This window comes from Acomys minous (genome assembly GCF_964271855.1).
Source record: "Acomys minous genome assembly, chromosome: 1".
Lineage (NCBI taxonomy): Eukaryota > Metazoa > Chordata > Mammalia > Rodentia > Muridae > Acomys > Acomys minous.
This window is the reverse complement of record NC_140483.1, coordinates 25,303,785-25,329,080: the sequence shown is the minus strand read 5'-3', so window position 1 is coordinate 25,329,080 and position 25,296 is coordinate 25,303,785. Positions and strand designations below refer to the sequence as shown.

Genomic DNA, 25,296 nt, shown 5'->3' with positions numbered 1-25,296 from the left:
ACAGAGTGTAATGCCGGCATCACTGTGAGACCGCCCCCTCATGGGTAATGCCGGCATCACTGTGAGACCGCCCCCTCATGGGTAATGCTGGCATCACTGTGAGACCGACCCCTCATGGGTAATGCCGGCATCACTGTGAGACCGCCCCCTCATGGGTAATGCTGGCATCACTGCGAGTCCATCCCCTCATGGGTAATGCTGGCATCACTGCTGGCTATGTTCCCATGTTCCCTGCTCCCAACAGGTATTGCCATTGCATTCTGAAGGAAATCCCAATTCCTAATGCAGAAGAAAAACTACAACATGAGTTTTGTCAAACACAGGAAGGTCACAGGTGGCAGTGAAGGTTATGAAAGGTACTGCCTGATGAATTAAGAAAGAGAAGAAAAGAAGGAAGAAAAGATGTAGGGGAGAAATGAAACCTATTGGCAAGTGCATCATAACACTTGGGTGCCCATTGGTTTTTCCCTTTCACATCAGAAGTGTTCTTCCACATATAAATCAAGTAAGTACAGTGGGGCTAACACAAGGTGAAATGATTGTAATGGTATAGTCTCTGGGTCTCCCTCAAGGAAATCTTATTCTGGTAGGCTAAATGGTTTTGTTTTAAATAGAAACTATCCCTTGCCTGACCACTGACAACAGAGCCATGCTCTTCTAGATGGTGAACATGTTTACTCTTTCACTCAGATCTATAAAATCCTGTGAAGAACGCTAACAAAGGTTCTTTAAGATAGTGACTGGACGGGGACACTACTTCCTACATGCGAGGTTCTGAAGACACTGAGGAAAATCTAATCTTCCACATTGGGCCTCAAACTCCAGCTATCTCTGCATCCAAGGTAGGTATGATGGCATCATCTGTAGGGTTTAGAGGTATGCTTCTTTGCCCGGGAAATTTTAATCACCTTATCAAAAAGATATTTATGAGCCATTCACAAATTTTAAAAAAATTACCGCTGAGCTATTAAAGTGCATTGTTTTAGGTTGACAATTTAAAATTATCAATCTTATATCATTCTGAGACAATATTCTAATTCTTTCTTTCTTTCTTTCTTTCTTTCTTTCTTTCTTTCTTTCAACCAAGTCTTAGTATATACCCACACTGGCCTCAAGTTCATAAGGCCCAATAAAACAATAGTCCATGATGACAAGGATCAGAAGACAGGCAGAGAGACTGACACTCACAGAGCACAGGCCAGGTAAGTGACATGGGCAGGTACTTGCTGTTGGTTCCCATAGGCCTGATATTTCCTGAGAATGTTCTTGTCCTACCCCTCTGGCTCTCAGCCATGCCTGGGCCTTGGTGCTTTTAAACAACCAAGCTCCTCCTTATATAAGCTCCTCTCAACCTAGTGAATATCTTGCTTGTCCTTGAAATTTTTAAATATTTCAAACAATAAAAAGAACTCCCTAAGGCTGCTGCAGGGGGCATGCAGCCTACCCAGAGTGGAAGTTTCAGGCTGGCAGAGCAGTGGCATGCATTGATTCCAGTATGGGGAATGAAGATTTACCTAGGTGAGAGTAGGGTAGACAAAGACAAAAGGGCCTAATTTTTACACTGTAAATGCTCTAAACAGATACTCGTTCAAAGGAAATTTGGATTTGCTAAGACATAATACAATTGTTTTATAGAAATTATAAATGGGTTCCACTAGAAATCTGAAAATGAAAGAATGAAAAGACTCAGGAGAAAAAAAGTCCAGAAGGACACCCCGCAACCCCACCCCCACCCCCCGGCCCCCGTATCACACATACATCTCGGCATTTGAATTGTATTCTCATCACAAAAATAGACGTGGTGGAGTGTGTGCAAGGATCAAATGAGAAGAGGGGACACTTTGTTGAGCTATACTGCACAGGGGGCTCTCATTCTGGTGGCCTTGGGCTGCATATGCATGCTTGGAGAAGGCAGGAAATCTTGCAGGTCCATATTTCTTCCTCAAACAAGATTCCAAGGTACTCCTCTAAAAAAACAGGTACTTGAGATTCACTGACCCGGAAACTGATCAGCAAGTCAGTGAAAGAAATATCCCAGCCGCATTAAATAAATAAAAGAAACAGGTGATACGGCTAACAGAAGTGACGCTTCGTATTTATGGCTTGAAGTCACTCCTCTGGTGTGCTGGAAACAAAATGATTATTTAAAAGCTCCCTTTTTATCTCTCCAGTGCCATGCAAGACTCAAATGAACCTTTCACTGGGACACCAGAGATGTTAACACTCGTCCTCCAAGATCCAATTTCAACCAGCCGAGCTGTTACCTAATCCAGCAGCCATCACATATGATCAGGTTCCCGCCTCCCTGATGGGTGCCCTGTACCCCCCCTCCCTCCTTTTCCCTTTCCAGCACAGTTTTCCCTGAATTGGGCTTTAAAGGGTACCCATGCCTGTGCATGCTGGTAATACAGGGCTCTAACAGGACCCATGTCTGTACATAGCATCAAGATATTTCTTACCCCTGTTAGGTTATCTTAAACGAGGGAGTTTCCTACCCACAAATCACCCCCTCCTATTCCAATCAAGACAGAGACCAGTTGCGACAGGTAAGTGATTTTTACAGAAGTTGTCACAGCCTTTAGAGATCACCTGAAGTCACATTCACATGGCTGCCATCGCTTGCCCCAGGGTTAATCCTCTGCTAAAACTCCAGAGATCCGGAGATTGTAACAGCCAGGTTGGAGCTCCTCTCACAACTGGCCTCCTGCTGTTCAATCTTTATTTATTTTCCTCACACAAGGAAAAAAGAAAAGAAAAAAAGAAAAAACAAACAAAAAACAAACCGAACTCAAAGGCACAGTCAAGAGGACTGGTGGGAGGGGCTGTGGGTTGTTTTGTCCTTGGCTCAGCTACACTGGTCCACTAGAGGGCGCGCTCTCCTCACCTAGGACTTGTTCAGAAGAGGGTCCCACAGCCAGCAACATCTCCATAGAGGCAGGGAAATGGTTAGGCTCAGATTTGAGTTCCCAAAGGTGGGCAGGCAGGAAGGAGAACATGTTAACAGAGGGCATTGCTTCAGGCCACAGCAGGTAAGGAGAGGACTGGAGAAGGTAGACACACGGCTTAGGGAAGGCTTGAGGAAGCCTCCTCAGGGTTTCACTGGCACCAAAGGCAGAAGCTGATTTTACAGTCCCTAGACCTGCAAGTACTAAGGCCTTTCCAAGCATCCTGCCATCCCCAAGCCAGGCAGGACCCTTAGGCCAGTGGAGCCAGGGTTAGGCTGCCCTTCTCCTTTTAGAAACTGACAGTGTCCACCCCTTGGAAGCCAGACACAACTTCCATTCGCCTTTGTGCACGCTAAATTGCATCACTCGATGATATTAAAACACAAGCTCTGCTAGCACAGTTACGGATCCTAAAGGTAAAGTAACTGGCGGACTCCCGCCACCTTGCCACCAAGAATATGAGCTCCTGGAAGGCAAAGGTGACCTGGTGATCCCGCTGCATGATCTCAGGGATCTCGTACTGTGCGTCTCGTCGGGTCTTTTCAGAACTCTTGTGCCCAGGAGCGAAGAAGGATACAGGACAATGGCATCCAGGCATCTGTGCCTCACCACCCTTCCACTCCAGGCACCCAGTTCTCTGCATATGCCCCGCCCTCTAAGTTCTAAGTTGTACACACAGAATGCTTTCTCTCGGCCATCCCTCCCATGATTTCCAAAAACTCACACGTCTGCCTTTCACATCGGACCATTCTAAACAAGCAACACTACGCTGACATTATGCCTGAGTATAGACATAACCGGCTATGTCCTGCCCTCAGCCCCATGTGGTCCAAGGCAAAGGTTCACCATGCGAGGGAGAGCCAGGCTCAGGACCAGTACTTGTGAAAGACTCCTATGAGGCCTGAGAGTAGGCCTGGCAGCAAAGAGACCACAAGAGCAACATGACAAGAGGGCCCTGTGGGGAAGGCTAAGTTCAATGAGCCCAGTTACCAACCGGGTATTAAAAATGACCTGGGCACTGCGACTCCCAAGATGCAACAGACATGGTCTCTGGTTTCTAGAGGCCTGTAATTTACATACCTAGGGACCTACATGTGCACCGACTGGACTACTTTTACATCTCTAGTGCCCCTCACCTCGGCCTCCGAGCTTTTGTCACTTCCCACGGGCACGGTCATCATCCACAAACTGGTGGACACTGGCCCAGCTGGGAAATAACTATGCCGTAAACAGATTCTTCTAAACTACGTCAGGACCCACATTTCTATTACTACCCTGAAGCTTGGGGTTGTATTTATGGGGCGCGCTTCACTCCTAATTCTCGAGCTACTTCTGTGTGTGATGGAAACACTGTCTCGGCGGATTATTTTAAAGAGTTGTCTATCAAGTGAATGGAAATGATTAACCATTTCATTGCCCCAGTCTTGCAATCCAACATGGCACGAGACTGCCGGACAACAGTTGATGGATGGGCTCTGGAGAATCCCGTACTGACAGAACTCTGACCTTAGAGCACCAAGTGGGCCGTCCTCCTGGCTGTTGGCCTAGAGTGGCCTCTTCAGAATCTGTAAACCTGGGATTCGCTCTGATACTAAGTATTGTCCCCTCAGAAATGCACAGGTGGCTGGATCAAAAGGCTCCTACGGTGTCACCATCCCTGGGGCATTTGGTACGAAGATAAGATATCTTAGAATCCTCCCAACATGTTTCTTGGTTTGTTAAACAGGTGTATAAACAACATATGACATCAGAAGAGGACTTGCAGAGGTCCCTCCAACATCAAGCTCCTGAGAGCTTCAAGTGTTTCGGTGTAAGCATATTTAGGGAGTGTTTATTATGGTGTCATGGCTGTGCTGATTTTCAAAGTAAGGGTGGTCTCGCCAGGGACTGGAAAACACACTCATTTCTTCACACTTGGCCAAGAGCCACAGCATGTGGAGTTTTGGGCGAAGTTTTAAGGCAGGAGATGAAAACGAAACTACAGGACACTCTTGGGATGGTTTTACTATTTTGCGTGTTTATGTTTAGGGGTTTTCTCCAGAGACATACCAAGTTTTTCTTGTCTTTGCTCTGGGCTAGCTTTCGGCTCTTCTGGTCACAGGCCTTTCTACTTCTCAGGGGATGTAAGGGCATGGAGCCCATTCACACATTCCCTGCTCGGCACACCGAGTCTCCCCGGGCCAGCTGGCAGTGAGAAAGCAAATGCACTGGGCAACAGGCGCCTGCATTTCTGGATGGGTGCCGGCTGCCTGAGTGAGGGACTTATAGATCTTAATAGCTAAAGCTTGTATCGCTGCTCAGGAAACCCCTTTGCCTAAAGAAAAGCTACAGAAGTTGGGGGTTGGGGCATGACTTTATACTGCCTCTGCCTTCAGATCCATGTATTCAAGAGATCTGAGGAAAGGGGATGAGGCAGGGGAGAGGGCCAGGGTGGGGTGTGTCAGGCCTGGACTGCACATGGGAACTCACGAAGCGAGGGACCATTTCTACTTAGTTCTACATAAGAAGCATGAGAAGTGTGGAGCCTGTACTCACTCCCCGGAGAGGAAGAGTTCTCCCTGCAATGGCATCTCATCCACAGAGTCCCTACGGAAAGCAGGAGGGGTTTTGTTAATACTTTCTTGCCTCAAGCTGAAAATGTTTTGCGGTTAGAAGTCTTGATAAGGTGCCCAGAACATTGTCTGGTTCTTGCCAGAGCATGATAGGGTCCCACCCCCACCCCCAAGGATATGTGAGGTGTGCATTCAGCATTCTCTTCACTCAGCTCTATAACAAGGCAGAAGGAAAGTGCACTGAGATAGAAATGGGATAGCTCCATGCTAAATCAGATTCCAGACTCTCACTGTGTGATTTTGACTCTCTTTACTTTCACTTTCCTCATCACCAAATAGGCAGTGACAATGCTAATTTGACACAATTCTTATTATGGGTAAAATAAGGCTGTTGTTGTTGTTGTTGTTATTGTTGTTGTTGTTGCCAGAGCATATCTATCCTGGCTGTCCTGGAACTCACTATGTAGACCAGGAGGGCCTCAAATTCACCTCTGCCTCCCCAGTGCTAGGATTAAAGGCACATATTCCCTCACTCAGGCCACGATTATTATTTATGAAATCAGAATCCAGTGTTTGGTACCAGGAGGGCTCCCTGGAGGCTCACACCTGTTACGACATCACTCTTGAGGACTGGAAGTAGTCCAAGATCACCCTCAGCTACGAAGCAAGGTTGAGGCTCCCCTACACTGTGTGGGACTCTGCCTTTTAGGAGGTGGAGCAGGTTAGTGCATTTGCAAAAAGATCAGGAATGATAAGACTAGAGTTTGGTGTTTGGTTCCTGCATGTTACAAGTCTATAACAAAGGAAGAACCAACATAAGCCAATGAGTACTCACATACATGGACACATGCAAATATGTACACATACCACCCATGTGTGCTTCTGAACAATTCCTGATCAGTGACGTCATCATGTACTACAAATCAGTCATTCCTTGGTGCAGAGAATGTTTTTTCAATGCACAGTCTGCTTTTTCTCTCCTCCCTGCTCCCTGTTACTGTTCTTCTAAGCAGTGTAAGGCTCTCCCTGCTTTGACAACCTTGGGTATTGTTCCCTGGGTGCCACTGCCCATCTTGTCCTTTGAGATAGTTTCTCTGTTGCCTTCGGACTTGCCACCTTGTCTAAACCGAGTGGACTGGATGCCACAGGTATCCATCCACCTATTTCAACCTTCTCATTGTGCCCAGGTTTTATGTGTCTGCTTTTTACAGTCTCCAGACTGGATTTTCCCTGAGCCAGAAAGCACTCGTGTCCTCCTGGCCTGCCAGGGCTCATACCGGCTGTCTCCGCCCCCCTGAAGGGCTGGGAGACCCTCCCGGGAACCGCTCAACTCGGAAGTAACCTCACCTTATGTGAGACAAGCTAGCCTGGAAGTCTCCTTTAGTGGCTCCTTTCAAAGTTCCATTAAAAATACATAAATTACAGTTAGAAGAGACTAAAGGCTCTATTCATGCCCTGAGCTTTGGGGAAGCACGCTTCAGTTTTAAATTTGGGTAGGGTTCAGCGCTCACAGCCACTCTCCTCTGCTAGGGCACGGAGAAAGTCCACATTCAAAATATTGAAACAAGTTGCTTTTGCTGGGCGTGTGGCATGTGTGGTCTCACCTTGTTGATGTCAGTGCTTAGGATAACAAATGTCTTCTGCTCCCAGCCAGTGAAACTTTCCCGACCATATTCACAAGCTAAATAGTAGCAGAGATATATTTTTTTTCTCTCTCTCTCTCTAACTTTCCAAGCTTGTCATTAGCACTAAGTTGCCGGCGTTTTTGTTTTGTGGGACTAGAGGTTGTACTTAGAGCTCCATGCACATTGAGCAAGCACTCTTCAAGGTAACTAGAACCCAGCCCAGAACTAAGCTTGAAATAAAGACCATCATGCTCTCAAAAGAATCTTTCCAGGTTTTTTTTTCCCATTGAAGAATTTGGGACCAGCTTTCTTTACGATAGAGTGGCTGGCCTGGAGGGCTGCATGGACCCTAAGGGGTATTGGCAGACTTCTTTGACAACCCAGTCCTCATGCAGCCTATGGTTCAATTGCCCCCATGTGTTATGGTACTTCTTCACCTGCTGGAGGAGGCCTCCTTTCCTGCAAGATGGAAAGAAATGCAAACCTCTGCAGGTGATAGCCAAGAGGGGCTGGGAAGACCAAGGACATCAAGATCTAGAAACAGGAGCCGCGCTTTAGCTGCCTCTGTCCCTTCTGCCCTTTCCCTGTATTCGCCCACTTCTCTCTCCCTCTCCATCAGATCCACGACTCCACTGAAGAAGAAGACGGAAGCTCAAGGTGCAGGGAAAAGAAAAGAAGAGCACGCTTTGCTTGAAGAAAGAAGGAAAGGAAAACAAGACAAAGCAAAGCAAAACCAAACCAGCCTTCCTGAGGGCAATGACACCCATTATCACTTTAACAGCCACTGAGGGCAAGAGAACATCACATGGAAATGTGTGTGTCAGTCACATTTATATATAAATGGACATGTGCCAGGTGATGGGACCTGGGCAAAGGACCACCTTGAGAAGGACCAGACAGGAGGCTGCACAGAGGTGAGTGTATGGGGTGATCTGCTTTTTTTTTTCTTTCAAAGTACCCTTCTCCATGGAAAGACAACTTTATTTTTCTCCAGAGTGCATAGCTGCATGGAAAAAAGCAACTTGTTAGGTTTTTGTGCAGCTCACAGAGTCTCAACCAGTGAGAAGCAAAAGGAAGTAGGGAGGGCAACTCTTCTGGAACCTCTTGAAAATGGAAACCGCCCTTCCTGTGGCTCTCTCCTTTCCTTCTGGTGTCTGGAATATGAAATAACAGCAGGCACCCTAGCAGCCTCTTTATGTCATAAGATCCACTGGGCATTGGATGACAGATAGAAGTGAAATACAAGTTCTCAGACTTCGGAGATCAGCTTGAATGCTCTCCCCTCTGGAGAATAAGAGAATAAATAATAAAGCTGCAATTTGTTTAAGTCACGTTCTGCAATGTTTTTGGAGTCTTGTTTTGTTTCCTTTTGGCAGCTTAACTAATTCGAGCTGGTACAAGCCGGTAAGTAAAGGATGAGAAGCTAGAAGACACAGTGGTTTCCTGCTGGTTAGAGAGTTACAGGAAGTTAGAAAGAGACAGATTGAGAGAGAACTCACCAAAAGCTGCTCCTAAACAGACAGAAAGGGGCTGCGCCACTAGGGGGCCTCTCCTGGATACCCCCCAAAGCCCTGAGCAGAGGTCTGAGAAGCCAGAAGTCACCTGGCCTGGATACTGAGTAGCATAGAAGAGTCATTTGGCCTGGACCAGAAATGCACGGAGAGGTCGGGGAGAGGAGGCTGTGCACGCAAACCTGTGAAGAGTACCTGGCTCCCTTCCAAGATGGAGACAGGATTCTACGCTGCCCAAAGGAAAGCTAAATTCAACCGACTTTAAAGCAGGGGGCAAATATAAGAGGTAGAACAACGGGAGGGAAAGTTCTAACATATTATCTTAGACCAAGAGCCAGAAACCTACCTGCACATATACAGCTGATGCTTCTGTACACAAAAGAAAAATAAGGTCCAGAGCCAACATCACTTGCAAAACTGGTTCGGCTCAGAGGACTCGGAGGGAGGTCCCAGGCCACTCTTCTCACAGAAGGAATGGTTGCCATTCATTGCAGCACCCACAGATCTCCCCAGCTAAGCACACTGGGTCTGTACCCACATCCATTAATTAACCTTTCTGTTTCCCAAAACAGCATACACCTGTGATCCAAAGCCAGCCATCTCATAAACGCATGCAGGATCAGGCAGGACCCCTCGAGGAGACAGCAGGTAAAGTCCTTAACCCACCCCAACCTTCACTGCCAACAAATCACCCATGCTGTGCCATCATCCAGACAAGGGAGACAGAGCGCAGCAGCTAAGAGGCAAACGGGAGGCTTTTCCTACTTCTCAGAACTTCCCAACATTGTCCATACGTCCCAGGGCACGGAGAAACAAAGATCAGCTAGGATACCGGCAGGGCATTACGGATCCTGAACGCTAGGTATGAACCGTGCCTGTTCCATTCCCTAGCCTAATCTCTACATAAAAGGGACAGAGATCTCATAGAAGCCAAGAAAGCCTTTAGAGGACAGTGTGGAGTCTATCTCAGAATCGTCTCAGAACCTGTACCTTTGCCCGGAGACTCGGCCCTCTGGCGTAGCATTGTCTTCCCAGGCTCTCCTCCATGGAGCCTCCCTCTCCCTCTCCTCCCAGCACAGCTAAGTGGCTGAATCATGAACACATGGACACCTGCCGGCCAAGTGGGCTGCACTTATCCTGAAGTCACGCCGGCATTCGCGTTCCATCCTGAGTAGGCATTCACAAATGCCGGTCCTGGTTTCCAGGGGGACATTTTAAAGGAGAAGTAGATTTCAAGCAAATGATTGCAACTTATCGAAAATAATGTGCTACTTAGCGTCTGCAGCAGACATCCTGGCAGGCAGCGAGGGGAAGCAGCGCCGGAGCAGATGGGCACGATTAGGCTCAGATTTTTCAGATGGGCTTTTTGTTGTTGTTGCTGCTGCCTCCGCTTGCTTTCTGCACACTTGTAACATCAGGATCTTGGGGGAGAGCGCCCACTCCTTTCTCTGAGCCCTGAGATCCAGCCCCATACCCCACCACTCACACTGGAAGCACCCACCCTGAGGGGAGGTACAGTGGGCATTATGATTAACATCAGTGAAGCGTCTTTGTACCACAAGGCTCTGGCTAAACACATTCATGACTGGCAGATGGATGAGGCTCTAGCTTCGTTTTCCTTTAAAGATTCACCTCCCGGAGGCTGAGCCTTGTGTCTTGTTTTCTCCTTCACATAGTGAGCCAACATCTTCCCCAAACATGGAATATCGCCTTCAAAAGTTCCAGAGCTTTTCCATCATCCACACCCCAGCCTGGCTTAGCTAGCACCTTAAGATAGCATTTTATGAGCTGCTCTGGACTTGAGAAAAGGCCATAACCAATAGCAAGCTGTCCCTGTTTATATACATACATACATACATACATACATACATACAAACACACACACACTTCTTGATTGTTGTGTTGCGTGTGCATGTGTGCTTGCACATGTGTGTGTGCCTGTGTGTGTGGTGTGCATATGTGTGGTGTATGTACATGTGTACATCCTCAAGGAGAAAAACAGCCTGCTCTATCACTATCTACCTTAATCCGCTGAGGTCTCTCCTGGGCCCTGAATCCAGTCTCACAGCCATCAAGACACAGCAATCCTCCTCTTTCTGCCGTATCCAGTCTTGGGGGGTACAAAGGGTGTGTAGTCACACTTGAGCTTTTATGTGGGTACTGGGAATTTGAACTCACACCCTCATGCTTATGCAGGAAGTCCCCTACGGAAAGTGGGGGAAGGACTTCGCCGTAGCCACGAAACTTGGGAAGAGGATTGAGTTTTCTCATGTATAACACAGACGGACATTTTTGGAAGCCAAAGCAGCTTTTCTTTTTCCACATGGCTGCTTGGCACTAGCACTGGGCTTGACTGCAGACAGGCCATGTCTATTATGTCTAACCCTCCGCTGCTCAGAGCTGCTAAAATAAAGTTTTGTGTCAAGACTCAGTCTCACGTAGCACAGACTAGCATCGTCAGACTTACTACACAGCGGAAGACAGGACACTCCTAATTCTCCTGCCTCCGCCTCCTACCTCCCAGGTGCTGGGATTACAGGTGTACGCCATCATATCCACCTCAAAATAGAACATTCTCAGCTTGTTCACAACACTCCGCACAATTTCACCAACAGAGCCATCCCTCAAAGTCCTGGGCGAGCACGCCCCCAGCAAGCTCACTGAGTACCTGCTCTCTGCACGGCCAAGGCCTTAGACACAGAGACCGAAACAGAAAGAAGATGAATCTTCAGAGTCTTGGGAGGAGGAGCAATTTCAAGAAGTAAAGTTGACAAAATAGATGATGACAGAACCAGAGCATCCCTGATGACTTTATGTGGTAATTAAAATTTACATATCAATTTGTCAAAATTGAGCCCAGTTTCAGGAGGGGGTCCATAGATGGTACGGGAGACTAACCCCTTTATTCTGATATGGGAACTGAAGTGCACAGGAGTCAGAACAATGTAAGGACACAGAACGGGCTCAGCAGGTAATTTGCGTTAAGGTTCCTTCTCGCCTCTTCTGCTCTCGCAGCTGCTTCTACTTGGTGCCCATGTGGGGGAGTGGGCAAGCAGACACTGAGTGGCAGCCTGCAGTTTCACAGGGTAAGGGCGTCGATGTCAACTTCTCTGCTGCCTTTTACAGAATTTCTTTCTGTTTTTCATAAACTAGCCAACACCAGTGAGACTGCTAACAAGGTATCATTCCCGCAGCTTCAAAAATACCCTTTCCTGTCCTAAAATAAACAGAGCATTCACAGAATGCTTTGCGCACCACACCACCCAAAGTTATGGTGAGGCCAGCAGTTCTTTTGGAAGGTGAATCTGCTTTTACTTTTCAGCGCCAGGCGACCGGGAGCTGGATGCCACTCTTCCCAACAGAGGACCTACACGTTGGTTTTCAAGTTCAGAATCACCGGATACGGATGATCTTTTACTTCCTGTCTCTCTCTCGACTTTGTAAACCAGAACTCCATCAACCACCCCTCTGCCAAGATGACCCACAAGCTCTCAGAAACAAAGCAGAGAGGCAGTGCTCTGATGAAACAAGTGCCTAGCCCTCGTGTCAAGATTTATAATGTTTGTAGAAAATGTATTCTTTCTCTCCACAGAAGAGTTAAACTGTTATGAACCTTTAAAAAAAAATGGGCACAAGAACCTAGCTAAAGATTTGTTAAGTATTCACATTTAAAAGGCCGGTCTTCCTCTTCCAGCAGCATCCCAAGAAACAGAGATTGGTCCAGATTTAGAGACTTCTACTTTAGGGAAATGGCCAACGCTGCTGGTTTTAAAACTCCTGATGGCCATGACATGTGGTAGATCACCCAGTTGTCCAGAAGTTAAGTGATAGGGATGCAAGGAAAAAACAACATAGAAAACTACAAGTAGAAAACAAGAAGCAGGTATTTTTTTAATTCTTCCCTCCCTGCAGGCCACCCCTGTGGTCCTGTGGTTGGTCAGCCTCTAGACTCCAGAAACTCTGTAGTAGGTGCTGGCTTCCGGTGACTAACTACTCAGTTTGGCTCAATGAAATGTAGCATTGCCATTCGTCTCATGACTTAAAGACTCCTGAGACTGTCTCAAAGATGCTAAAGTAAATGTCAAGGAATGGCTTCCCCACTTATTCTCCTGATTGCCACGCATTTGCTCGATTTATGTGGAGAATAAAAGATACCCACTATCTGACAATGGCAGCCCTCCCCCGTTGTCCCCATATGCACAGTGCACTCAGAGTACACACGAATGTAAGACCACAGATCTAACGCAGGCATCCAGTCCTAAACAATGGCCCAGATGCCAAAGCCCCAGCTCACACCCACACCCACACCCACGGATGGACACGCTGAGCTCATGGATTCATTAATTCTTCCCAATGAAAGAAGAGAAACTTAATCCTTGTACCCCAAAGACCCTCCAGTCCTCAAATTGGGTTTAAAACTTTGCAGTCACTTCTATAGCTTTGTTTTGGTGTGTAAAATTTACTGTGGTTCCTTTCGGGTTTTTCTTCCAACTACAAATTAATTTAAGTTTACAAGGAGAAGAAACCCCTGTGGATAGAATTCATCCATTTGAAGAATATGCTGATTTTTAAGAAACTATGATTTCCCTAGAAATCGGAGAGCAGAGGAAAAGGCAGGAAAGAGTGTAGGGAGGCAAAGAGGACTCAGGAAAACATGCTCTGGAGAGGGAGATAAAATAACTCGCAGAATGTCTGTGGAGGAAGAATCATGACAAGGTCAGATGTTGCAGTACTGAGGACAGCGCACCACACCACGACCCTTCTGCATCATGTCACAGCACCTGGCTCTGCAAGAATGACCGTGACCTTTACACCCAAGCCACACCTGGGTTCTTGAAGACTGGCATCCCCTGCCCTCCAGAAAGAAAGGCAGGAATGGAAGATGAACAGAAGAAACCCAGCTCCGGTGAACTGTGCCCAACGTCTATCAATTTATCAGTTCACTCGAGGGCCCTTTCTTTTATGAAATCGACTTAATTTGCTTATCCATTAAACAAAACAAAATAAAAATTCATCCTTGGTGTAGGTTGTTTGCAAAGCTGGTAAAGTAGTTGCCTTGTTAGTATGAAGACCTGGGTTCAATCCTTAAGAACCCACATTGCAGGGAGCTGGGGAGAGACAGGCACAGTGTCGCATATTTGTAATCTCAGCACAGGGAAGGTAGGTAGAGACAGGTGAGCCCCCAGAGGCCTTCTGGCCAGTGAGCCTAGTCTAACGGAAAGTTATAGACCCTGTCTCAAAACAAACAACCAAACAACAAGAAAATAACCAAGGTGAACAAGGCAATGGAAAGATTCCTGAGAAATGACAACCAAAATTGTGCTTTGGCCTCCACATGTACACACACACACACACACACACACACACACACACACCATACACATAAACATACATACATACCACATACACATATACATGCATACATACACACACGCACACACATGTGCTACATACCCACTTACACAAATCATTGCCTGAGTGAGTGCTATATCCTAGACAGACGTCATACAGTACAGCATGGTGGGTGACATTTCCTCATCCCAGCCCTTCACGGTTACGAAAGCTGCCATTCATCATAATACCTTACTCTAGCACGGGCTGCCAGACGTCCAGTTAAGCCAATAGAACCCAGCACACACTGATGCAGAGCTTGACAGGGGCCAGGTGCTGGAATTCCCTGCAAGCACTCACTCACCACCCACATACCCCCGTACCACTCAACCTAGCATGGATCTCAATAACGAAGGGCCACAAAATGAGCAGAATCTTGGGGCTACATCTGGGGACGAGGTACCCTACATGAAAGATGAGAATCCTGAAGGTGCCCTTGATAGGAATCAGAGCAAACTCACTTCCCAGACAGGTGTCCCCAACACACTTCCGCTTTGCAGACAAGCAAAGGCTGTAGCGGTGCCCACAGGCCACAAGCCACCTGCCTACCCAGTGCGGCCTGGCAGAGTGGCTTCGTGGCTTCTGAGGGTTCAAAGCAGACTTCTGTGCATGTGAGAAGGCATTCACTTAGGCTCGGCAGCCATGTTCCCCCTGTGGTTGGGCTGCTTGGAGTCTGAGGCTGGCAAGTCCACCACACACTCAGCCTGACACACCATGGCCCTTGCTAATAATTCAGCTTTCAAGACCGTGCATTGCAAACCTGATCAGGGGCTGAGACCGTGGTCTTTGACAGGGGTTCCTGGAGGCAGAAGTCTCAGCCTTTGAATAGCTGGCTCCTTCTATTAATAGGGAGGTAAAGTAAATATTTAAGCTGCTGGTGGAGAGACTGAGAAAAAAAAGTAGCTGCCATGAAAACTCCACGCCCTACCCATCCCAGGCCAAGTTGAAGCCACACACCCTGACCCCAAAGGGAGCATCCTCAGTACAGTGAGGCCCAGACCCCAACCAGCAATAAGCCTGCATATAAACAACTCTTGCTAGGCATGAAGCACACACCAGACAGTAATCAGCTTATCTAATAGAGCAGGCCTCTTTTCCTACCACAGAGGAGGATTAGTGGGCTTGAATTACAGCCGTGAAGTGTAATCAAACCCGGATCGACACTGGCAAAGGATACTGTATATTCCTGCTGGGCCGAGAGTTGTTGGCGCAACATGGTGTACCTACAGGGGATGAACAGGAAATGCTTGCCATGGTAATTATGCCGGGAGGTAGCAATTGAGAGGTGGGGAAAAGCAAGTGTTACGGGAGTAAAACGAGATGGCAGCTGATGCCCACTCCCCTAGACTCCCTCCAGTCTTGCAGTTACTGCATTTGAACAGATTTTTCCCCCTTGCCCATTATAAACAGAATATTCCCCTAAGCCATAGCAAGGGAAGACAGATACCCTCCCTCACTTGGCCATGGAAAGATCTGCAGTGTGGTCTGCGGAGTCAAACCCTCAGTCTCCAACCACGGGGGATGTCTGCAGTTTGATGAGGTTTGACTGAGTGGGGCCCAGCTGACAGGGAGCTACAAAGGAGTGTGTACCCGGGTTCTGAACTAAGCAAATAAAACTTGTAAATCCCATCCTCACCTTGAAGATGCCAAAACCAAACCAAAGCAGATGGCGCCTGCCTTGTCTATCTCACAGATGGAAGTGCCCCATCTCACTTGAGATTCTGGGATCTCAGACTACGTTTGGGGGGGAAAAAGTTTTTTTTTCTTAGTAAATTCTGTGACAGGAGGCAGCATTACTTCTGAAGTGGTTCTAAATGGCCCCCTGCTTGCTGGAAAAGGAAACATTTTCGTGTCCCTGTCATTTGCTAGTAAAAGGTTTTAAACCATCTTCTTCATAGTGACTGTCCAGCCTCTAAGGTTACAAAGCAGTTGTCTTCTTCAGCTCCTAACGAAAAAGCAAGGTTCCCCTTTTGAAATTGCACATCTCTCTTTCCATCTATTTTATTGTCCCATTCATGTTTCTTTAAAGATCAAAGAATCCTGCCAAGGCAACTGTCCCCAGTGACCAGGCCCTGAGTGTCTCCCGTCTGTCCCTAAGGCTGACTCTTTGAGCACAAATTTGTTGCTCTTTTCCCCACAGCTGCCAGGTGGTCCCCACCATGCCTGCACATCTTAAGTCAAATCATCCTTGAACCGATTCTTTCTAATAGCTGTTCCTTAATACCCTTCCAACATCTGGAATTTATTTATTTTTGAGACAGGGTCTCTTCAGTATCCCAGGCTAGCCTTGAACTTGCTTCGCAGTCCAAGATGATCCTGAACTTCTGATCTTCCTGCTTCCTCCTGAGTGTGGGGGTTCCAAGTGCGTTCTGCCATGCCACTTAGTTTATGTGGTGCTAAGGACAGACTCCAGAGCTTCCTGCACATTAGAGAAAGACTCTAGCAGGAGCTCCATGCCAATCCCCGACATGCAGTTCTTCCCCCATATACTTAAAAGAGCAGGCAAATGGAGTGGCACTGTGGCACTCCACCAGAGACAGTCAGTGACAAGAAAAGAGCCATGACCACTAAGTCACCACTTCTGACGATACACCACAGCCACTAGCCCTGCTACTGACAATCCACCTCTCAATGGCTCTTTCCTAAAGCTCCAGCCCCGCAAGCCACCCTCCACACTTAAACAGCATGGAAATACCACACTCTGAGTGCTAACTCCATGGCCTTTGATGGGAAATCTGGAAGTTCAAGCTGTCACAGCCAAACAATTGATAGGGACGTAAAACTAGATTTTTAAACAACTTAATAAAGTATAGTCTGCTTGTGGGCACCAAGGAAGACGTATCCTGAGTCCGCCACCTCCATAAGTAGGAAGTTGAGCAGAGCAGGCGAGTCAGTTCAGCACAACAGGGTGCAACCTCCAGGCAGCAGAAGATAGAAACAAACAAAAGACTATAGTATCAAGAAGGACTGTGCATGTGTGAATGTATGTGTGTGCATGTTCGTTCATGTGTGTATGTGTCTGTGTGCATGTGCATATGTGTGTGTGTGTGTGTGCATGTGTGTGTGCACACACACAGTATTGACCGCATGTCTATAAGAGTGTCACAGTACTGGGGGAACCTCAAACTCATTTTAAGCTGAAACTAAATAACTCCAGCATTCAAAATTATGTCATCAGCACAGGCTAAGTGGGTACAACAGCTCTTTAAAAGCCACAGAATGCGAAAAAGAGCCAAGAACAACCAAGAACTGCCTTTATAATAAGTTAAACTAATCTGGCCATGCAATGGTTTGGGTATGGAGAGTAGACTAGGGCTGGTCCTCAGAACTAGATGTGATCACATCTGAGAAATCAAACCCTGCCTGGGAGGCACTTGTCCTGAGTCAGCAGGCAATGCCTTATCCTGATGGGCATGACCACTTATCGTCAGCCAGACATAGCGTGTGTGTGTGTGTGTGTGTGTGTGTGTGTGTGTGTGTGTGTGTGTGTGTGTGTGTTTTCAGACTTCCAGCCAGCCATGGAAGATACCACATTTCAGGCTTTCGTCAATTATTTTTGCACAAAAGCATATGGACAAGGCTACAATGCTGCCCCAGCACACCATCTCTTCTGAAGCTTCCACCAGCTCGGCCAGGGAGTGGACACTAAGGCCCTGTTCCCAGCCCCACACTGACCTGTGACCCTGCTAACAGGAGTCACGCAGCAGGGAAGTGAGGAAGCAGAGTCTGTAAAATGGGCCACAGCCCCTCCCCACCTCACGCCATCTACTGAGTTTTATAACCACACTCAGAAACAGCAGTTCTCAACCTGTGGGTCATGACCCCTTTGGGGGGGGTTAAATGACCCTTTCATGGAGGTTGCCTAAGACCATGAAAAACTCAAATACTTCATTATGCTTCATGGCGGCAGCAAAATTACAGTTTATGAAGTGGCAATGAAAATAATTTTATGGTTGGGGTCACCGCAACATGAAGGACTGTATTAAAAAGGTCTCAGCATTAGGAAGGTTGAGCACCACTGCCCTTGGAGAATTCTTAAATTTATCCTCCCAGCAGACATCTTACAGAGTCTCATCAAACAAGTGCGTCTGAGGGGGCTTTAAACCACGCATGTTTTCTTTTTTTCTGTCTTTCTTTTCTTTTTAATACAGACTAAAATGAACTATATTGTTCAGCCCCAAGACTCATAGCAAAGAGCAGGCAGATTACACCTGCCAGGACACAGTGTATCTGTTATACACTGCAGTGGGAGCCTTGTTGACAAAACAAAACAAAACCAACCAAACAAACAAACAAAAAGCGTTGTTTTTGAGTTTCCTACCTGTGACTAAAATGGATTTCACAGATCTTCCCTTGCGAGGGACCAGGTGAGTTCCTGGAAAATTCATAATCAGACCAAAAGGCCTCTTGCACTCTGGGGAGGAGGTCCCGTACCCCACACTCTTAGGATAGGATCCAAACTGGAATTCAACTCTATGTTCTCTTACCAAGAGCTCTGCTCTCAGTGTTCCATTCCCCTTCCCTCACAGTCTCCCAGCCCCCCTTCCAGCCTGGAGGCCCAATCCCCATCTCAGGCAGACAGGGCTGGCGGGGGCAGATGGGTAATTTTTCCTTTCAGCTTTAATGGCTGCTATTAACAATAAGTTGCCCTGCCCTACTAATGGCTCAACTTTCAGCTTTTCCTCTGATTGCCTGTGAGTAACACTGTGTCACATGAGCTGTGTTTAACAGAGGTGTAATAAATGCCAAGGAAGAAATATTACCCAAAATAAAAAATAGTTTGTCCCAGTGTGGCCAGGAGCTCATGACTCCCAAGGACGCTCATTTCAGCTTCCAAAGCAATTTCCATTTGCATTCCTCTTTTTTTTTTTAAGGGTCACTGGGGGCTTAAAGAAAGCTGTTTTAAGAGAAAATCCAGAAAGACTGTAGGCAATGTCAAGTGCAGGGAGTTCTGTATTCGAGACAACAGACAGACTGACAGGACGGAAAGCTCTGGGCCAAGAGGAGAGAGGCAGGTAAGAAAGCAAGCTCATTTATTATTACAAACAAGGCTGCCTGCCTGCCTTGCTGTGTTCAGGCCATCAGCTCTGGCTACCAGAAGACAGAGATGCAGGGACAGGCGGCTGAAGAATCCCGCAACGCCACACACATGCACACGCACGCACGCACCCACGGGGCATAGAAAGACTCAAGTCCTCATTTTATTGCAAACAAACTCTGTTCTCAGTTTGGTAATAAGCAAAAACTATACTGTTGCGTTTCTCAAATAGGAGCTGGTTGGAGCTGCTCCGCTCCCAGAGAAGAAAGCAATAAATGCCCAAATCCCTTGGCAGTCCCTTGGTGGAAGCCGTGGGCAGGAAGTGTTTCAAATCCTTAAGGTGTGCAGGAAAAAGGAGGAAGATGACAGAGGGAGGAAGGAAGTGGTCTCTCAGGAGGTCTGGGAGTCAAATGTGGCCAGCCTGTGAAAGGGAGCTCTTAGAGCGACAGAACCAGGAGGCGGCCATTTTCTTAACCACTCTCTTCACAAAGGTTGGCTGAAAGGCCCAAGCAGCAGCACAAATAAAGGCGCAGATGCCATCTGTGCCAGCCTCGGGCTCTCCTTCAGGGCGGGCTGGTGGCCCTCTTCTTCCGTCCAATCGCTCAAGCTCACAGCACAAACAGCAAAGTGTTTCCTGTGTATCTGATGGAAGAGAGCACGGGATGGAAAGATACGGAGATGCTGGGCCCTGCCTTTAGAATCACACTTTGTTCAAGAAAATCCTCTGAGCCACCAGTGTAGAGAGGGTGACGAGTTCCCATTGTGACAGTAGACAATGCATCTACATCAAAACATTATGTGCCATAGGATGGATACATACAATTCTGTCTGTCAATTATTAGACTAGGAGTCAGTCACAGCAGAGTGGGGTAGCGTGCAAGCAGGATAACTGCATGATCACACTCTATGGGAGAAGATCCATGAGCAGAGCGTGATGGTCCAGACAGGTGCAACGCAACACCCCGGAGGACAACCCAGCAAGGAAACATGGCAGGGAAAAATGACTTTGTCCTGGCAGGTCTCAAGTAAAAGGAGCAAGGACGCCAAGGCAGACAGAGCACAGGAGGGGGCCTGTCCTGGCACTCCACTTGGGCCCTGCTCGTGTGCAAATAACAATGGTTCTGATAAGAATTCTCACCCTTGGTCTGTTACTCTTGACTTCCGGTCCCGGGCAAGTCATTCTAAAGTAACTATTAAAATGCAAAGCTGGGACTCATAGGGCCCTGTGGGTCAATTGCTATATGTTTGTAAAAACATATACCTGGAGAGCCAGCATTCTCTGAAAAGGCAGCAGGAGCTGGCCAGCATTTTAAAAGCAATTTTGGCTCTTTTCTTTTTTTCCCCCGTCCACAGTGGTTAACCCTGTACCAAGACGTCTCACATGATCTCACCCACATTGTGCAACCCGATCCACACCCACATCAAGCCTCAGAAGTAAAATTTGAATTCTCTGCACCCCTCCTCACCCCCCACCCCCCGAGGTCTCTCTAAAAGGGAAGTGGCTCAGAAAAGTTGAAACCAGCCCCAAATAATAGAGTACTCAAAGTGGAATTCTCCATGCTCCGTGTACTCAGCGCTGCCCTGTGTGGCAGTCTGGCCATGTGCAGGTAAGCAGTGTTCTTGAGTCAGCAACCATTTTGTGAGCTGGGAAGGGTGAATCACATGGCAGGGAAGCAGGTGAGTGCAGGCATACGGACAGGGGGTGCAGGGCTTTTCGTGACCGTGACTGTTTCACAAGCAGATGGAAAGAGGCTGGAAAGCAGGAAGTAGGCTCCAGCCCCTTGTAGTAAGATAATACAACCTTCTTGGTCACTCACAGGCAGTCATCTCTAAGCAGTTTGCACTACAGTAGTAACTGATGCAAGGTTCCCACTAGGTACATAGGCCTTAGGCTCTCACAGTCAAGCTTCCTGCTTATGACGTCACTTCCGTTGGTAAGGAACACACAATAACCTCATCCTATCTTACAGTGGCTAACTACAAAGGAACTCATTCTACTGGGTCCATTAAATAAAAAAACTTAACACAGAGAAAAATCGGGGAAGGGAGTACCACCCAGGTTTCTCAAAGAGATGTTAGGACCTGGTCCTCGCTCTCCATATGCAGTATCCCTGGACCTTAGTTCTTTCCCACATCACGTGTTTTTCTGCAGGGTCAGACTCAAACATTAAGTTACCCTGACACACAACAGGCGAGGTCTGCTCAGCTGTGTAGAAAGCAGAAAATGAGGTGAACTCAGAGAACAGGTCTACAGTTTGGGGCCCATGCCTCACCCACGAAGTTCTTCAGGATCCCCTTAAAGTCCTTCAGGCAAAGCATCCAATCAATGGGTAAGGAAGTCAGACATGTACACGTCAAGGCCAACAAGTGCAAGTCCACAAGGACGTGAGTGGATTCGTTAGTGAAAGTACTCTTAGTCCTAGATGGGGAGGTGAGGCAGAGCGAGCTGGCAGAGAGTGGCCAGAGAGCTGTTTCTTTTGCGAAGGTGGAGGCCTTTCTATATCAATACCGTCGAACACGCTTCTCCACTAGCTTTCTCACTCCTCTGGGCATAAGCAACAGTTCTCGCTGGCTGGGGCCATCTACAAGATGACTGTTGGGTTTCACACAACAGAAGATGGAAAAGAGAAAATGCCAATTTAGAGAGCGGTAACTCTTATTTCCTTCAGACAGCATTCCCAGCAGGGCCTCCAAGAGTCCCTGCAAGTGGGGAGGGCTGGTTGATTTTGTAAGCAGTGTAGCTTTCCCAGTGCTGGGAATGAAACAGAGTGGGTAGTCTCTGTTGGGGCGGGGAGAGCCTTGAACTCAGATTTCAAGTTCCATCTCCAGCACTCTTGGACTAGCAAGCTCCGGACAGCACCACAGAGCTTGTGTCCCTATCTGTCTAGCAAGCCGGCATTAACGAGAGCGTCGCTTGGCCCAAAGTACCTGAATGACAGAGATGGAACATTAGCACTTGCCTCTGTTTCAGTTCCCTTTTGGAAAGATAACTTGGGGTGCGGTGGGGGTGAGGTGGGGAGGGGCAGCGTGGAAGTGGATGGGTCAGTGATAAACACCCTGGGTGTGCTCAGGGAGAACTGAGTGGGTTTCCAGAAGCCATGGCAGGCAGCTCACGACTGCCTCTAATTTCAGTTAGAATATCTGATGCCTCCTCCTGCCTTCTATAGGCAACTTCACACACATTCTCATGCACACACACACACACACACACACACACACACACACACACACACACACACTTACTTTAAATAATAATATATGGTAAATATAAAAATAACCAAAAATCAATCTTGAAGGTATGACTCAAAAGTGTCACAGTTTAGCGTAGCCTCCCCTTGGTTAATGAAAATCGTCTTTGATAGCCAGGCACACTTACTGAGGTGTGTCAGTGGGAGCGGCAATACTGGAATATCAAACACGAGCGAGCGCTCCCCTTCACAAGATCTTGGGGAGTTAGACCTCATTCTGGTTCAACAGCACAATTCCTTCATGTAAAGTCTTGTTTTGTTTCAATGCCCTGTGGTTTGGTTTCTCTCCCGCTGACCCCCTCTCCCCCACCCCCCCCCCCGCCAACCTCTTGCAATTTCATGTTTTGCTTAATTCTCCAGAGTAGCAGATGTGATTTTCATATAAGTTTCTATCCATCTGTTTTTGTGTACCAGAAAGACAGGCAGAAGTTGCTGGGGCTTCTCTGAGCTGGCCTTATCTACACTTACTGTCAGGAACATACACACCACACAAGGAGCCAAGCTGAGTTCACCGCGAGCTCCGAAGGCCTGTTTCTGGCTGCCTGCATTGCCTCCCACTCCTCCATGCTCCCCTTTGCTCCAGATCAGAATTCTTTGGTGATGACTAATAAAGAGATAGCTTTCTGGAAGCAACAGAGAATCACCACGTTCTTAGCACTCGGGAGCATCCAACACAGATAGCCACATGCCAAGAACCTCACCCCAGCTGGTGTGCTGTGTCTTTCCAGACCATCCTGCTCCATGCCTACTTCTCCTCCCTGCTGCCCATAAGTGGAGGCATTGACAGCATGTGGCTTGTAAGCTATTCCTGGTATTCTAGACCCAAGCCTCTAGCCAAGTAGTGCCTGCCTACTTGATATTTAAAAATAACATGTGCTTGCGTGTATGTGTGTGTGTATGTGTCTGTGTGTGTGCACATAAAACAGAGCCCTTGTGTGAAAATCAGGAGACAACTTAGAGTCAGTCTGTTTCTTCCTTCATGTGGTCTGGGGACTGATCACACATGGTCAGACTTGGCAGCAAGTCTTTTTATGTGCTGAGCCATCTCACCTGCCCAGTGTGTGGTGAACAAAGGTGTCTGTCCACATTGTCCCCCTTTCCTGGATTCCACAGACTCTCTGGCAGCCCTGTTTCAGGATATATTGCAGCTATTAAGAATTGCTTTGTGACTAGTGGCTAAGCATAATTTAAATAGAATAAGCACATATCAATGAAACTAATTTCTATTTTACGATAGGCATCTCTGTATGTTTGGGACTTAGAATCCAGCTTTATGACTCTTACAGAAATTTGATTACAGTTGGGAGGAGGGTAAAGAAAAGGAATGTTCTGGAATTCAACCTGTCTATAAACTGGAACACATTGATGGGGAAGATCCACTTCTGGAAACTCTTAAATTATTCTTGTCCAAACTTGGAAGTTGGAAGGTGTGGGTTTCTCAATAGCTGTATGACTGTGAACGGTGTCCTATTCCTTTACATTTGGCCCCAGTGTTTTCCTTTTCTCAAGAGGCCTTCGGGGACCATAGTACATGCCAGGAATGGTGCCATTATGGAATTTCTTATCTGCAAAAGGGGGGGCAGCCAATGATGATGGCTGCACCTCGATAAGAGAGGAAGTGAGGAAATACAGATGTTTGCGAATGTGGTGGACACTTGAACTTCTACAACTGCCTCTCACTCCAGTGGTCCCTCCCAGCTCCTGCACGCAGCCCTCCAGTTAGCCACAACAGAGCTACCCAGGAAGCTCTCTCTAGCCACCAACAGATGCATTTCCCCATTCTGCTTGGTGGATGTTGGTCCCTGCTTTTTGTTGACACCTGGCAGTGACAATTTGAAAGTGCCGTGACCATTGCTTTCATACATTGCTTCTCACTTGGCTTGGAGAGTCACTCATCCAAAGGCCAGACCCATCCTTTGCTGCCTTTTTTCCCCCTCCCAAAGCATTCAGAATCTGGATAGAGGAATGCGATAGACCCAGAAAAAATGCTTTTTGATTTATTCAAACAAGGTAGATGCATCCATGAGGGCATACGGCAGCTACCAGCTCTGTTACCACATGGGATAGACCCAGAAAAAAAATGCTTTTTGATTTATTCAAACAAGGTAGATGCATCCATGAGGACATACGGCAGCTACCAGCTCTGTTACCACATGGTGACATTTCCAGAAGCATTTCTCAGCTTGACAGAGTGAGAAAGTTCCTGTGATACCCTAGAGACACTTGATGGTTTTATCATTAGACAGACCTGAGTTACATACTGATGCCTCCGCCCTGTCAGCCCCTTGACTGTAGGTGAATCAGTTCACCCTTCAGAGCCCCGTCTGTTTCCTTGGCTGCAAACGTGGGTGCACCTCATCTGTCTTCCAGGATTGCCATCTTGAGCTGACATGTGCCAAGTCATGAGAAGAGAGTTGGACACACAGGGCATCTGAAGTGCCCATTGCATCCCTCTGCTCTGCTAGGGATGCTGAGCATCTATTTCCCATTTCCTCCCTTATGTCTGGCACCAGAGGAGAGCCAGGTAGCTGGGCCAATCAGCTTCATTGATAAAGCAGGGTCCTTGCAAACTGGAGCAATGCCCATTCTCCTTAATAGAGGACCAATGATACTCACTGTAGTTTCAGTGCTCACCACACACACCTCCCTGCACTCACACACCCAGCAGAAGCAAGTTTTAAAAAAATAATAATGAGTAATGTTGCCAGGCAAGAATTAACGGTGGGACTATGTGTACACCTTTAACTCTGTTTCCATCTCTTGTGAAGAAGTCACCCGCAGTGACGTCCGCCTGACACTGAGGGTAAAGTTAGTATTCCTGTATGGCTGGTGGCCACACATGCAGCACTCGTTGAAGCCACTGGGCTGGTGAGGCTGCAGGGCTGGAAGAGGAGTTTAATCTGGAACTGTAAGGGAATCTGCCCTCCAGTTCTGGAAAAATCATTCCCTAAGGGAGACTAACTCAGGAGAGAATTACAATTTACAA

The 25,296-nt window shown here is 47.4% G+C and overlaps 1 protein-coding gene across 5 annotated transcripts in view; it reads right to left on the bottom strand.

Annotated features, from left to right (window-relative positions):
• Positions 1-25,296, bottom strand: part of PBX1 (PBX homeobox 1) — a 309,744-nt gene that overhangs the window by 94,549 nt on the left and 189,899 nt on the right. The window contains exon 1 of one of the 5 annotated variants that reach the window (XM_084789025.1): positions 9,624-9,689. The exons of the other annotated variants lie outside the window; for them this stretch is intronic. Within the exon in view, the coding sequence (XP_084645151.1) occupies positions 9,624-9,657 (34 nt within the window). The 5' untranslated portion in view covers positions 9,658-9,689. Of the gene's footprint in view, positions 1-9,623; positions 9,690-25,296 lie in introns of those variants that run through there. 5 annotated transcript variants of the gene reach the window in all.